At 34.6% G+C, this 14763-nt stretch overlaps 1 protein-coding gene across 1 annotated transcript in view; it reads right to left on the bottom strand.

Moving 5' to 3' along the window:
- Positions 1–14459, bottom strand: part of LOC141284663 (bridge-like lipid transfer protein family member 2) — a 38072-nt gene extending 23613 nt beyond the window's left edge. Inside the window, exons 1-16 of the mRNA XM_073817655.1 lie at positions 14214–14459; positions 13575–13712; positions 13356–13482; positions 11479–11528; positions 11248–11389; positions 10768–10886; positions 9553–9613; positions 9244–9436; positions 7140–7263; positions 6938–7062; positions 6766–6833; positions 6542–6678; positions 6328–6446; positions 5168–5355; positions 3272–3536; positions 2950–3155 (exon numbers count right to left, since the gene is read on the bottom strand). Coding sequence (XP_073673756.1) covers positions 2950–3155; positions 3272–3536; positions 5168–5355; positions 6328–6446; positions 6542–6678; positions 6766–6833; positions 6938–7062; positions 7140–7263; positions 9244–9436; positions 9553–9613; positions 10768–10886; positions 11248–11389; positions 11479–11528; positions 13356–13482; positions 13575–13642 — 1992 coding nt within the window. The 5' untranslated portion in view covers positions 13643–13712; positions 14214–14459. The remainder of the gene's footprint in view (positions 1–2949; positions 3156–3271; positions 3537–5167; positions 5356–6327; positions 6447–6541; positions 6679–6765; positions 6834–6937; positions 7063–7139; positions 7264–9243; positions 9437–9552; positions 9614–10767; positions 10887–11247; positions 11390–11478; positions 11529–13355; positions 13483–13574; positions 13713–14213) is intronic.
- Positions 14460–14763: the final 304 nt, after the last annotated feature.

Raw genomic sequence — 14763 nt, 5'->3', positions numbered from 1 at the left:
ATCCAGTCATAAAGTCATTTCATGAACCTTTTACCATTCATTTTGAGAAAAACTATGGTCATATCATATATAAACAGAAACCTAAAGGTCTTCACAGCAACCTGTCAAAATAAAAGTTTGGTTTAACTTGAAGAAATTGTGACAGAAATATATTACTTAATGTAATTATAGTACTACTACTACAACAATTATTATTAAAAATTATTTAAGGAACATTTACTAGAATTTTTTTTTTTTACCAGAACACTTTTTGAAAAATATATATATGTAAATTAATTAATTAATTAATTAGAGATGTTTTCAGTTAAAATGTAATAAAAATGGAATCCAAAAAATTAGACAGAATTTAATAAAAACTAATACTGAACTTGAGAGGAAAAAAAGAAAGATCAAATTTTTCAAATGTATTTCAAATTAAATTTTTGTTAAACATTTAATAAACTGCAGTAAAATTGTGTAAGATTCAAAGTTTCATGATTTCAATTAATTAGACATGCTTTTTAATTAGTTTTTTTTTTTAACCATTAAAACAGAGTGTACAAAATTAAAATGGAATCCAGAAAAACTAAAACGGGAAAAAAATGGAATTTGGAAAAATAAAATAAAATGTAATTTACATGTTTATAGTGTACATAAATGTTTATAGTGTAAAAAACATGTTTATAAAGTTTGAAAATTTTTGTTGTATTGTTCTCTTAACAATGCACTTTTTAACTGGTGTGACCTACAGACTACAATTCCATTTAAAGAAATGTGATTTCTTGTGACTTAAACAGGTTTGTGCCTAATAATTAGGGATGCACCGAAATGAAAATTCTTGGCCGAAACCGAAAAAGAGGAAACCAAGGCCGAAAACCGAAACACCGAAAGAATTATGCCGATTATTAGTAACATTGCATTCATGGCTATGACTGTGTACTAATCTTACCAATATCAAGGCATTGAAATTGCATAAATGCTAATAATCGCAGCAAGCATAATCGTATTAACATAGGTGGCGCACGCCGATTTTAATCGAAGTATACTGGCATGTAAACGTCTTAATCGCAGTATTGCCGCTTTCACCAGAGTGCTCATGCGCTCGTGACTTACACGAATGACGTGCCACTCACTTGCAGACAGGGACAGCTCTACAAAGGGGCTAGGGGGCTATAGCCCCGTTAGAATTTTGAATATCTCGGTTTAGCCCCCCCAACCAGCTGAGATAGAGGAGTGCTGCTGTCCCGTGCTGTTTGTCACAGTATTCTTACACACGTGTCATGTGAGCGCAGTTTCGTGCATTAGGCTACATTTAATCCATTACATCATCACTAAGATTGAGATGTGCCGTTCATTTAATTTTTAATATAAGTGTAAAGTATACACAGTTGAATTACGCATTCATATGAATTGTGTTAATGTTGAGCGCACAACCCAGTCTCACGGAGCGCATGGTGCTGTCCAGCTTTGAAGTCTTTCCTTTGCATGTAACAGTTTTTTTTGTTGCTTTGTGTATAGAGCCCTGAATAGGCCTAAAATCTAGCCCAGCTCTTGGCAGAATTCTTGGTAAGAGACATGCCAGACTTCGACCCAAGATCGTCTTTTTGGCCACTTCTCCCAAAACAGCTTATACTACCATTTTTTTAGCTATTAAAATAGTTCAGTTTTGTATATAGGCCAAATGATAATGTAATTATATTTAGTTTCAGTTTTTTTGAAGTTAATTTAGAAAAACGTTTAAAGCATTTTTTCCTGTTAAATATAGGCTAAGTTTTTTTTTTTTAAAGAAGCGACCAGCGGCAGACGGTGAGTTCAAATGCTTGATCAATTTAGCTTTCTTAAATCATCACGACTTGCCTAAAATAAAATCTATAGATATTAAAGAGTTCAAGCATATCAAAATGTTAGTTTTAAACGTTTAACCTGTATGCGCGCTGTTAGACTCATATTCTATCGTCTGTGCGGAGAGTGGAGGCTAACGCGCGCTTTACTGGACATGAAGGAGCAAGCGTGATCTCTTGCATTGCAAACATCTTAAAATACGCTGACTTTTTTGCACGTAAAGGTAAGAGTAATTCGTAACTGTAAAGGATTTATGTATATTTGCGTGCCCTCAAAAAATACCAACAAATTGATGTGCTTTTTTTATAAAAAAAAAAAAAGGGGGCTCTCTTGTTCAGGAACAGGAATCTTTAAGCAATCGTGAGGCAAATGCGTTAGCCTTTTATGTGCACTCGATTGCGGATTTGTGGACTCCTAAAAAAAAATTGCGCTGAAGGCGCGCTCACTGCTGCCCGTCGGGCTCGGGCTGGAATGCAGGGCTTGTTTTAAGTTTGTCTCTATTTTTTTTCCGTTCGTGTCAGTTTTAAATATAATTTAAAAGACCGTTTTAAATAAAATTTGAATTATACTTCTGTTAAATGTGGTGTGTAGGCTTTTCTTTAAAAAAAAAGGACACAATTTCTTCATTAAGTAACTTTTACGTCACGAATATTGATTATTTTCTTAGCACCCCCACATATTGGACATATTGGATCTTCTTTTATCACTGCGCGCATGACTGCAGACACACCCCCTCTTGAAATTTCGGCATTACATGTTTTGCAAATCGCTATCTGTGGGTCTTTCTCAGATATACTGAAATACGTTCACACCGCAGACGTGTTGCTTAAGACAAGCACGTGCAGGCCGCGGTTTCAGTTTGCGTCAACATACTGTTTCGGTGGCCGAATATTCGGTGCATCCCTACTAATAATGACAGAATTTTCCTTTTTGGGTGAACCATCCCTTTAAGATTTCCAGTTTTAAATTTTAATCTTAGCTTTAGACCCCAGTATAGTTGTTAATGAAATTCGGTATGAAATTATCAATCCTTGCGTCACTTACAACCAAACCTAGTGGTTACGGCCTGTAATAACAGATCCTATGTGATGGAAGTCATGACAGCTGTGTGTAGAAACAGTATAGTACCTCCAGATTGCGGGCACTGATGTGGTAGGAGACAGTGAACGCAGTTAGGGTCAGGATAGGGTTGGGAGTTTGGGCTGCAGGGCAGCAGGGCTCCATACTCTCAGTGAGGGCTTTCACCACAGCCAGAGAAACACCCTGAACCGAAATATTCGAGTTCTCCCCCGATCCTTCAGCTACCACTGTGTCCACTCTCACCGAAACAGCCCCTTTAATACAATACAGAAAAACAAACTGAATGTACTGAAACAAGCTAACATACACAAAAATTTAACATTTTTTGGCGATAAGGAATACAAACAAGAGTCGTGGTGTGTGTTCTCACCTGCCACATTGGAGAGTGTGAATGCGTTTACATCCTCAAAATTGAGTTTACATTTAAAGAGAGGTGGTAGACGGGTTGGAGTCTTTTCTGGAAGGGAATGTAAGGGGATGCTCTCTGCTTTGTCCAGTTTGAGAACGGAGAACAGACGTGACAGGCATAGAGTGCAGGTCTCGGATACTTCCAGCTGTAGGCCTTTTAGACTGGACTCTATCCAGACGTTTCCAGATGGGTTGGAGTTCTCCGTCCTCGACTTACTATAGCTGCCCTGTGGATGAATTAAATAAAAACAGGATAATGTACAGCCAAATGGTTATTGTTTCAAAATATAACCTATCTTTCATACTATATAATTATGGGTTTGAGCACGTAGTGCTGAAACCCTATTGTAATTGTAAGGATTTTTTTATTATTATTATAAATTTTCTTCGCTAAAACTGATCGTGCAGACCAAACCGTAAGGCCTAGAGAGCTGAAACCAGAAGGTAGAGCTTCCCGAGGGGACATTCTGACAAAGTCTTGTCTCAATCGGTGGATAGATGGCACTATAGCGCAAAAAAAAAACTAAAATTGTAGAATTTTTTGAGCCACGACGTATGGTTGTGCCCGAAAAATGGACTTATATCCGAAACCTACTTTTGCGAACTAGTTCTAGGTTTTTCGCCCGATCGGAACCAAACCAATGCAGACATATTCTCTGGAAACTGAATATCAATAATTATTTTTAAAAAGTTTCAATTTCGACTCACGCTCAGATAAGAATGCCAAAACGTTAAATGCTAATGTTAGCCAACTGCTACATTTAGCTATAACTCTTGAATGGAATGAGATATCTTAACCAAACTCAGTACACATGTATATGCTCACTATTTGGTCAAATTAAAAAAAAAAATTTGTCACTATAAGACAGAAAAAACATAAACGGCTATAAATACGCAACCATTGATCAAATCAACTTGAAAATTGGTTTGCAGTGTCTAGCCCAAAGGGACACAAGTGTCTATGAGGACATTGACGTATCTCAAAAAACATGACCGCCATCGGCCAATGAAATTTGAGCACCTATTAGACAAGGTTAACGGAGGCTGATCAGAACGAAACTCGGTGGGCATGTTTGACTCATGGCCTGTAAGAATTTTGAAAGAATTGGCCACTATTTGGCACTAACAAGTTTTATGGCTAAGTAATCACGTGGTGTTTCACACATCCACTCAATATGCATATCATCTGATAGATCTCCTCACGATGAACAACTTTGCCTCAAGAACCATTGCTGCCAATCAAATCATTCATGAATTGTTCTCAATTATGTTAAACACCTACTTTTGCGAACTAGTCCTAGGTTTTTCGCCCGATCTCGATCAAACCACTGCAGTGCAGTTCTCTGGACTTTCTAGATCAATAATTATAAAAATAATGTTGAGTTTTGTCCTTTGGTTAGGTATAACGGGGTCATTTTAAAAAGGGGCGTGGCCACAAATACCAAAAAGCCTATTGGAACTAAACAAAAACTCAGAACTTTACGAAAATTTGTGAAAACATGTACCAGATTCCTCTTAACAAGCATGCAAACTTTCATGAAGATCAGACCGTAGGTGGCACTATAACAAAAAAGGTGTCAAAAACAGGATATTTCTATTGTAAAAGAACTAAAATAAGAACAAAACATCCATATATTCGCATATACACTATATGTTCTTATCATATGATAGATCTCATTCTGAACAACTTTGCCTCTAGGACCACTGTCCTAGGTTTAAACTCAAAAGTCATTAAAATCATAATCTCCATTTATTTCATGTTGGCCTTCACCCTAACACCATAGAAGCCATAAAGGCCTTAAATGCTCAAACCCTGGTAATTGCTGCTAGCAGCTATATTTGCAGCTGCAGATTTTACCTGCAGTGTGAGGGAGTCTAGGATCAGGGCTTCACCCCAGACATGTTTTCCAGGTGGATGAGGAGCCTGTTGGATGTGGGAACCCTGGCCCACACGCCACCAGAAATGATCCAGGGACAGAGAGGCTTTCTCAGTCACAGTCAGATTCTTCAAGTCATCCTCCTCTGAGCCCAACAAGTGCTGCAGTTCTGTGAAACAGAATTCAGATTTAGTCACAAATCACAACAGAGACAATTTTGAATTGAAGTGTTTAATCAACTGACAGCAAAAAAAGGAAACTGCTGCTATAGATTTTATCCATTTTGCAAAGCAGTCCACAGTCTCACATAATCCTTGAAAAATCATTCTAATATGCTGATTTATTATTAGAATTATCAATGTTGTAAACAGTTGTGCTGGCAAATATTTTTTGGAACCTGTGATACTTTTTTCAGGATTCTTATAAATTAAACATTAAAAAGAACAGCATTTATTCAAAAATATAAATCTTTTCTAACAATTTAAGTCATTGTTATCACTGTTTATAAATGTAATACATCCTTGCTAAATAAAAGTATTGATTTCTTTCAAAAAAAGAAAAGAATAAAAATGAGCTGACTCCAAACTTTTGAACGCTAGTGTGTATTGTTAGAAAAGATTTCTATTTTCTCAAAGAATCCCAAAAAAGTATCAAAGACTCCCACAAAATATTAAGCAGCACAACTGTGTCCAGCACTGACAAATAAATCAGCTATTAGAATGATTTCTGAAGAATCATGTGACAGTAAAGGCTGGAGTAACGATGCTGAAAATTCAGCTTTGAACACAGGAATAAACAACATTTTAATGTATATTAAAATAGAAAAATGTTATTTTACACCATAATAATATTTCACAATATTGCACTTTTTTTCTGCATTTTTGATCAAATAAATGCAGCCCTAATGAGCATTAGAAACTTCTTTAAAAAAACATTACAAATCTTACTGATCCTAAACTTTTGAACAACAGTGTATGTACAGCTAAGCTACATAATTTCAATGTCAAAGTATTTTCTCATTCATCTCTAGCTGACACAGAACAAAAACTGCTGCTATTTAGAGTATTTCCTATCTAATCTGAATAGGTTGGACATTTCCATTGTTTTTACCAGCATTCAATAGCCACACTTCTCTATTTACCAGTGTTAGCTGAGATGAAGCCCAGGGCAAAGGGTGGCGTATCTCCCAACTGCACGGACACATTGACATTAGACACGGAGGAGCTTATCATCACGGGAGCGTCCAGCTGAGGGAAACGCCTGGGAGACAAAAGGACACTTATGTGAGAACAATAAACAAGACCTATATTACTGCCCAATCTGTGAGGCTCAGAAAGCAAGCGGGCGATTAATACCTTTTTTTACGCGTTGTTTTTTTGTGCGAGAGCTGATCCCATGACAACATGTCCAGCCAATGGGAGAACTCCTGATGACGGTAGTGGATGATACAAGTGTTGATAGTCACCGTGCTAGAGATGTCAGCAGATGTCACCTTAAGAGAGTGAAACCAGAAACAATGATGAAGGTGCAACATACATCAAAGAAAGATTTTCATATAGAAAGAGAGAAAACAACTCACCTGAAGTATCGTTCTCAGAGTGTTTAGACATATAATTCTCTGTCGACTTTGTGATAGCAAAAGACCATCTGAAAAACACCCAGTACCCACAATCCTTTGGGTTAACGGTGTGTTCAGATCCCTAACTAAGCAAAAATAATAGTGCTAAAGAGTGTGTTCTTGTGCACTTTACCCTCCAGCAGAAGCTCCAGACGGCTTTGTGGGAAACTCAGCTCAGGAGTGAAACTCTTCAGAGGAAGCTGTTCATCATCGCGATCATAACCCACCTTCAGAGACTTTAAAGTCCAGTTCAAATGTCTGCGAAACATAGTTTGTTAGCAATATTTAAAACAATATTTCAAGTTGATCACAATGACTGTATCAATGCTGCTCACCTTTTCTGACTCTGCATGGAAAGTGTGATATTAGTGCTTTCAAAATCCACATTGACCTTCTGTGGAACCAGGCTGTGAAGCCGCTCAACTGCTTCCGTTTGGATGAAAGTGTCTTCTTTGTCATCTTCAAGAGGTACAGAGAACAAAACGTTTACAGCAGGGTTATTATAATTAAAAGATTCCAATAAAAAAATTCACTGGTTGAAATAAGTTAACTGGAATAGAAATAAAATATAAAAACTTAGGGATGCACCGAAATGAAAATTCTTGGCCGAAGCCGAACAAAATCACACACTAGGCCAAGGACAGATTACCGAACATGCTTTTTCGTGTTTTCCCACCCCAAGTATTTTCTATTTTACCAAAAAAAATTCACCGTTGCATAAATTAAATAGCCAATATTTGCTTTTTTACAGTTTTGTCTTGCTTTTCAAAGTAAAAAATCAACTACAAAACAACAATTTAAAAATATTTATTTAACACTGAACATTTTTAACATTCTAGTAGACATTATAGCCTACCAACAAACCACAATTTAACTTAAAATTAGTAAATTAGTAAAATAATATTCTTTGGCCATTATAAGACCCCATTCTTGAACAAATGTACAAATAAATGCAGCCTTGCTGAGCAAAGGAGAATGATATAATAAATGTATTAATAAAGCTGTTGTAATGATTGTTATTATTATTTTGTATTTTTTGTACTTACTGTTTTTACAATTTTACAGAACAACTGTAAAACCTGCAAGAAGACCTTAGCACTACTTATTGCTGAGAGCAGCAGATTTAGATTTTTTAGATTCTCATGTTTCAGCACAGATTTTCCTTGTGCTGTCAGAATAAATACAACTTGTGCATGTATTAGACAACATAAAGTTCTGTAGTTTATTTACTAATGGTTTAAGGCCATTCGCGATTTCAATTTTTTTGCAGTAACCAGCAACAACCAGCCCTTTCTCTTCTCATCGAAGACATGTGATGCGCTTCTAAACAGTCTCTCGCTGTCTGTGTTTGTCTTTCTTGGACAGTTTAAAATGGTTCCACACTGCCAACATGTTTGCTGCATTAGTGCACAACTCTATTTGATCGGGTCTCGTCTTTGTTCGGTATAATTTATTCGGCCTTTCAGCTTATTCAGCTTTTTTTGACATTTTCGGCTGAATAATTTCGGTTGCCGAACATTCGGTGCATTCCTAATAAAAAAATATATTATATAAAATGTATTTTATTTCAGCTACCTGCCAAGTCAACATTTCTCATTGTTGTTAAATTTAGCTATAATAAGTACTAAAAGTACTAGAGTAATAAAATAATGAAAAAACAAAGAAATTATGTAAAAACTATGTAGACATATTAAATATTTATATAATTTTATTTATATAATAATTATTAATTAATTATATTAATTCAAATATTTTGTAATTATATAATAATTATTTATATAACATTAAAACATTTACAGAAGGGTTGAATGATTTGGGGAAAGTAACTAATTGCAGTTTATCTGATAAAAATTGTGTTAAACAAAAAAAGATAAAACTAAAAAAATCTAGGTATGCTGTGCTTTTGTTTGTAGGGCTGCCCAGTTTGGCAAAAAATGCTGTGATTACGTATCAATATAATTATAAATTATTATTATTATTATTTTTACTAAATAAAAATGCTAAAAAAGAGAGAATTTACTCTTATAATATTTCAGTGTAAAAAAAATCAAGTATTTAAGAAAAAATGATAATCATTTTGCATTTTTCTCCATATAGTGGACTTAAATAAGGATTAATGGGTTGAAGGTGCAATTTGCAGTTTCAATGCAGCTTCAAAGGACTCTACGATTGGCCATTTTCCATAAAAAAAATGCTCATCTTGCACTAGCTCTGTGGTGCACATCTACTATGCATTATGTAATCACGTTAAAAAAAATTATTCTGGAAATGAACTAATCCCTCTCTTTTATGATTCTTATAACATGTTTGGAAAGATGGTTGGCACATGCTGCATTTCTAAATATGTGTTATAAGTATCCTAAACTCTTCACTCTGAAACATGCAGCAGCCTTTGCCTTTGCTTTGTTTCTTGTAGCACTAATGTACAGTGTGTCAAACCTGCAGCGTGAGTAGTGCAGTCAGCAGAAGCAGCTCCTGGAGTTTTATGTAACTGGCTGAGGAACAGGCCCTCGTGAAGCTCAGCCAGCAGAGTCCTCACACACAGTCCCAGACGACCAGGCCTGAGACCAGGAAGACTCACATCGCCATTTAGGGCCAGACTTAGCGATACCTCAGCGAGACACGTGTCCTGCTAATGAAAGGATAGGCACTCTGTTAGCACCTTGTAACCATTTAATCCAAACATTTGTGTTTTGTACACAACATAGTGAGGTAACACATTAACTCATGAATGTGTGCTGTACATACCAGTCTGCTGCTCTTCAGAACTTTACTGCTAAGTTGTCCCACTGAGAAATCCCACGCTAACCTGTCAACATATCAGTAAGTTGTCATTTTAGTAGGCATTTGGGTTACTTGTTTTTCTAAATGCCTAGATCAGGGCCAAAATGGTGAAAGTTTGTAGCTTGACCCTGGTGGAATAGGAATGCACATTATACTGGTACCATATTGGTTATTAAAATAAAACATACATTTAATATTATCAGTAGAGATTGGATATTTAATTGTGGATGTTCATTTCCCCTATTTTACATTTTGATTACACTTGCACTCAAAAGGTTGGAGTTTTTTAAATATTTGATTTTTAAAAACTGATGCTACTATTCAGCAAAGACACATTTGATTGATTAAAAAGTGACAGTAAAGACATTTACAATGTTGTCTTTTAAAAGGTTTTATTTAGAAAAAAACCTGGAAAAAAAGGTCAAGTGTCATGGTTTTCATAAAAACTGAAAACTGAAGACTGAATTAATGGCTACTGAAAATTCAGCTTTACCATCAGAAGATTAAATTACATTTTAAGTTTAAATAAAAATAGCTATTTTAAAATTGTAATTAATATATATATTTTTATTTTTATTATAACCATTTTTATTGTATTTTTGATCAAAAATGCACTCTAGCATAAGAAACACACACACACATAAAATCGTAAAAAAGTACAAAAACATAAAAAGAAAAATCATTAAATCAAATTTAAAAAAAAAAAAAAATCTTGCCATTCCCAAACTTGATATATTTTGCTCTAACTTCTACTCACTTAAAGCTAATTGTAAAAACAAAACAATTAAAAATAATAATAAATAACACTATTAAACGCATATCCATTCATCATACTATACTTTATAATTATATAAAGTAATATATTACGATGCCCTAAGTGTACTTGTAACATTTAAAATGGTTTCTTTTACCATATAAAATGACTGTTGTTGTTTTTTGTTTTGTTTTGACAAAATAGTATAGAATTGAGATATTGGCCATTTATTGCCATGATCAATCGTGACAAGTTGTTATTCATTTATATTCATCACAACGTGAAAATAAGTACTGGCTTAATGGTTTTAAAACTTCAGTCAGTGCATCCAGTTGCCAGTCATGAGCTTTATCCACTATGCACACAGCTATTAGTCACAGAAGTTTTTAAAGAGCAGAAGTTCTTCTTTTGCACAGGTTGATCACCTTTTACTTTGATGATCCAGCAGCAGAGTGATGGCAGAGGACGTCATGTGCCAGAGTGACTCAGATAGGGCCAGATTTAAAACCATCACATTTATAGAGTCAATGTGAAATGACAGCAGCTGCAAAACACACAACTGGAAACTTTAAAACAGAGAATAGCATTCCAAGCACTTCTTTCATACTTAATTACATGTAAAAGAGTTCAAAGGTTGGACATACTTTTGCACAGACCAACTGAGTAAATGAATTTGAACAGAGGAGTATACTTTTTAAATCTTGCAATGATATTTTTGAAATTGCATTTACTTCCCTTCTTGCCCTACTGACTTTCATTGCAAGTGCATTACTACTGTATAACTCCATTTTGTTATCTTCAGAACAATGTTGATCTTCTGTGGCAATCAATTTCATGTCAGCTATGCTTTGTGCATGACTTGTATTGAACCTGTAAGACTCCCAAACAACGGTCAAGTTGATTACCTGACAGAGGAAGTGCAGGGTAGAGGGACTGAGAGGTGGTCTTTTTGAATTCTCCTCATGGCTTTTGGGAGCCCGGGGTCTAAATGGCTCCTGTAGGTCAAAGCGGACCCGAGCCTCACCCACACACAACGCCAAGAACCTCCTAACAAATACAACGCACGCAATCATTATGATTAATCATCAACAGACAATATTTATACAAACTAGGTCCTATACTGTAACTATACTTACGGCAAGTCCGGGTTAACTATTTTACAGGAAATCCATATCCTGTCAATTTCCTACAAGACACAAAAGAGAAACATCACTGAAGCACATCATTCGCAGCTCTTAACTATATTAAGCTTACTTTATCATATTTGATATGCAAATTTCTAAAGTATCTAAATGATCAACATTTCAACTATTAAAAAAACTGCTGTACAAAATCTACTACAAAGTCTTCTGTTGTCTAAATGATAGTCTATACACTTTAGTATGTTAAAAGCCTTTTAGTATGATGATAAAAATATCCTGCGCTACGAAATCTGATTATTATGATTTTTCAAAAATTAAGTTTAGAAAGACTTTTATATGTAGTAATGTTTTAAGATGAACATTTACTGGACTAAAGCACTTAAAACTGGACTAAAACCTAGCTGTACTTATTTATCCAAACATCATTTAAAAAAAGTTAAAGTATGAGCATTACATATGATGCATCAAGCTTTTGAGGAATATTTATTTGTTCTCGACCATTATTGTACTGATTTGCATTATATTTTGTCCCTAGAGTACAGAGCTCTGATCATAAAACTGAGAATTTAAATATGATCTTACTAAGACAAAAAATTACACTACCAGTCAAAAGTTTTTGAACAGTAAGATTTGTAATGTTTTTTTTAAAGAAAAAAGCCTGGATTTATTTGATCCAAAGTACAGCAAAACGGTAACATTTTTAAATATTTTTACTATTTAAAATAACTGTTTTCTATTTGAATATATTTGAAAATGTAATTTTTTCCTGTGGTTTCAAAGCTGAATTTTTAGCATCTTTACTCAAGTCACATGGTCCTTCAGAATAACGTCTAATATTTTGATTTGCGGCTCAAAAAAACATTGATTTGTTATTTTTATTGTTGAAAACAGCGGAGTAGAATTTTTTCAGGTTTCTTTGATGAATAGAAAGGTCAGAAGAACAGCATTTATTTGAAATAGAAATATTTTGTAACATTATAAATGTCTTTTTCATAACTTTTGATCAATTTAAAGCATCCTTGCTATTAATTTCTATCATTTAATTCCCAATAAATGAATAAATAAATAAATGCAATTATATTGACTCCAACTTTTGAATGGTATGGCGTATAATGTTACAAGAGCTTTTTATTTTAGATGAATGCTGATCTTTGGATCTTTCTATTAATCAAAGAATCTTGAAAAAATGTATCAACTGTTTTAAATATTGATAATACTAATGAAAAATGTTTCTTGAACAGCAAATCAGCATATTAGAACGATTTCTGAAGGATCATGTGACACTGAAGACTGGAGTAATGATGCTGAAAATTTAGCTTTGATTTTAGGAATAAATTACATTTTAAAATATATTCAAATAGAAAACAGTTATTTTAAATAGTAAAAAATACTTCAGAATTTTACTGTTTTTGCTGTACTTTGGAGCAAATAAATGCAGGCTTGGAGACATTAAAAATCTTACTGTTCAAAAACTTTTGATTGGCAGTATATGCAAATGAATTTCATGCAAGCAGTCTATTTATGTAGTTTTATTGATTTACATTACAAGCTATCAGAATTTCCTCTAATGTTATCTCTAATACTAGCAACTGGACCAAACTGCATATCTTTGGGTCTCTGAATAAAACTAAGATATTTTTCCTATATGAGCCACAAAAGCACATATGTAAACCTTTTTTTGTTTTGTCTAAAAGTTCAATAAACTCTTCTAATTCAAAATAATTAAAGAGATAGATGAAATATAGGTAGATATATAGATACATAGAGACTATTAATTCATATGTCAAGCTTTACAGGGTTAAGAAAGCTTGCAATAGGGCTGATATTAGATAGTGTGACGTATGTTTTATTAATGCAGAAACCAAACCTACCAGAGTGTGTTGAGGTTGAAATTGAACACTGATTCCTCTCACTGAGAACAGACCCACAGATCTGATCTTGAGCTCAGCATTCAGGACATTGTGGAAAAAACGGACAGCCAAACTGCAAGCAAACCATCTGATAAAACACAAAAGGGCAGTTTTTAGGTTTAATACTGCATTTGCAATATCTGCAGTTAACACATTAATTCCAGCATGCTGGCTTCTTACCTAAAGAGCAAAATGAACACAACTGCCAAGATGAGAAATACTGAAATGGCAATCAGCAGGGCAGACATCGTGCTGCAAATGTTCCTTCACATTTAGCCCACAATCATGGCACCAGATAGAAACCTGTCTTCAGTCCACCTGTCAAACAGTCACTCACATTAACTCATCTAGAATTATCTCCAAAACATACATTAAATTGAATAGACTTCTTAAAGTCTTAAATCAAAATGGACATTTATGTTGAATTCAATGTTATCTGAAATACTAAGCAAGTTATTAAAAATGTCTTCGTTACAAACTAACTGAATAGTGACACAACATCAGAATATATTGCATTTATTAACATTTTCACAAAGCTAAACACCAGATTAAGCACTTTGTCCAATACATAATATAGCATTTATACTGCACAGATTTTTATTCTCAAAACAATCTAATCATTTGATCGTCAGTCTTGTTGTTGTGCCACTCTGGCACTGCAAACAGCTGTTGGGTGGAACTTGCTATGTTGAGCAAAGCTGCATTAGCCTGTTAGCCGCTAAAACACCACCGCGCACCTCTAAAGTCTAAACAAAAAAGATTTAACTTCCTAATTAAGGTGTTTACTATTATTAGCAGGTTTTGAGTCGGGATACCCACCTGAAAGGGTTTGAAATGCAGACCAGAGGATCTTTACGTGTACACCGCCCCTCCGTCTCATGCTAGGCTAACTGAGCTAGCAGCGGGATCATGACAGCTCTCTGTCAACAAACGGACGTGCTAATCATGTTTATCTGCACCCCTAAAACACACGGCGTTATAATGACATCCGGTGGTAAGCTGATAAACCAGATTTCATTCAGATTTGGGATTTAAGTAATGGGCTTTCCTCTTGTAATACTTCAGTTTCAAGTGTGAAGGCAGAAATACTACCTTTTTGGCAATTGATGTTATGAGTTTTTCATAATAAAAGCCCCATGGACAGAGCACAGACGACTGAACAGTAGCCTTATGTAAATTGGCAATTTTATGATTTCTACAGTCAGCTGACTGCAGTGATGTAAATACCTGAAAGACATTTTTAAGTAAAAGTACAGCTGCAGAAATCTTACCAGAAAACGACTTTGGTAGAAGTCCGTTTAGAATGTTACTTGAGTAAAAGTCTCAAAGTATGTGATATTTATTGTACACGGTAACTTAATCTCAAATG

Source organism: Garra rufa, chromosome 14 (genome assembly GCF_049309525.1).
Source record: "Garra rufa chromosome 14, GarRuf1.0, whole genome shotgun sequence".
In the NCBI taxonomy this organism is placed as follows: Eukaryota; Metazoa; Chordata; class Actinopteri; order Cypriniformes; family Cyprinidae; genus Garra; species Garra rufa.
Note: the sequence above shows the minus strand (reverse complement) of the source record. Positions and strands in the feature narration are given on the sequence as shown.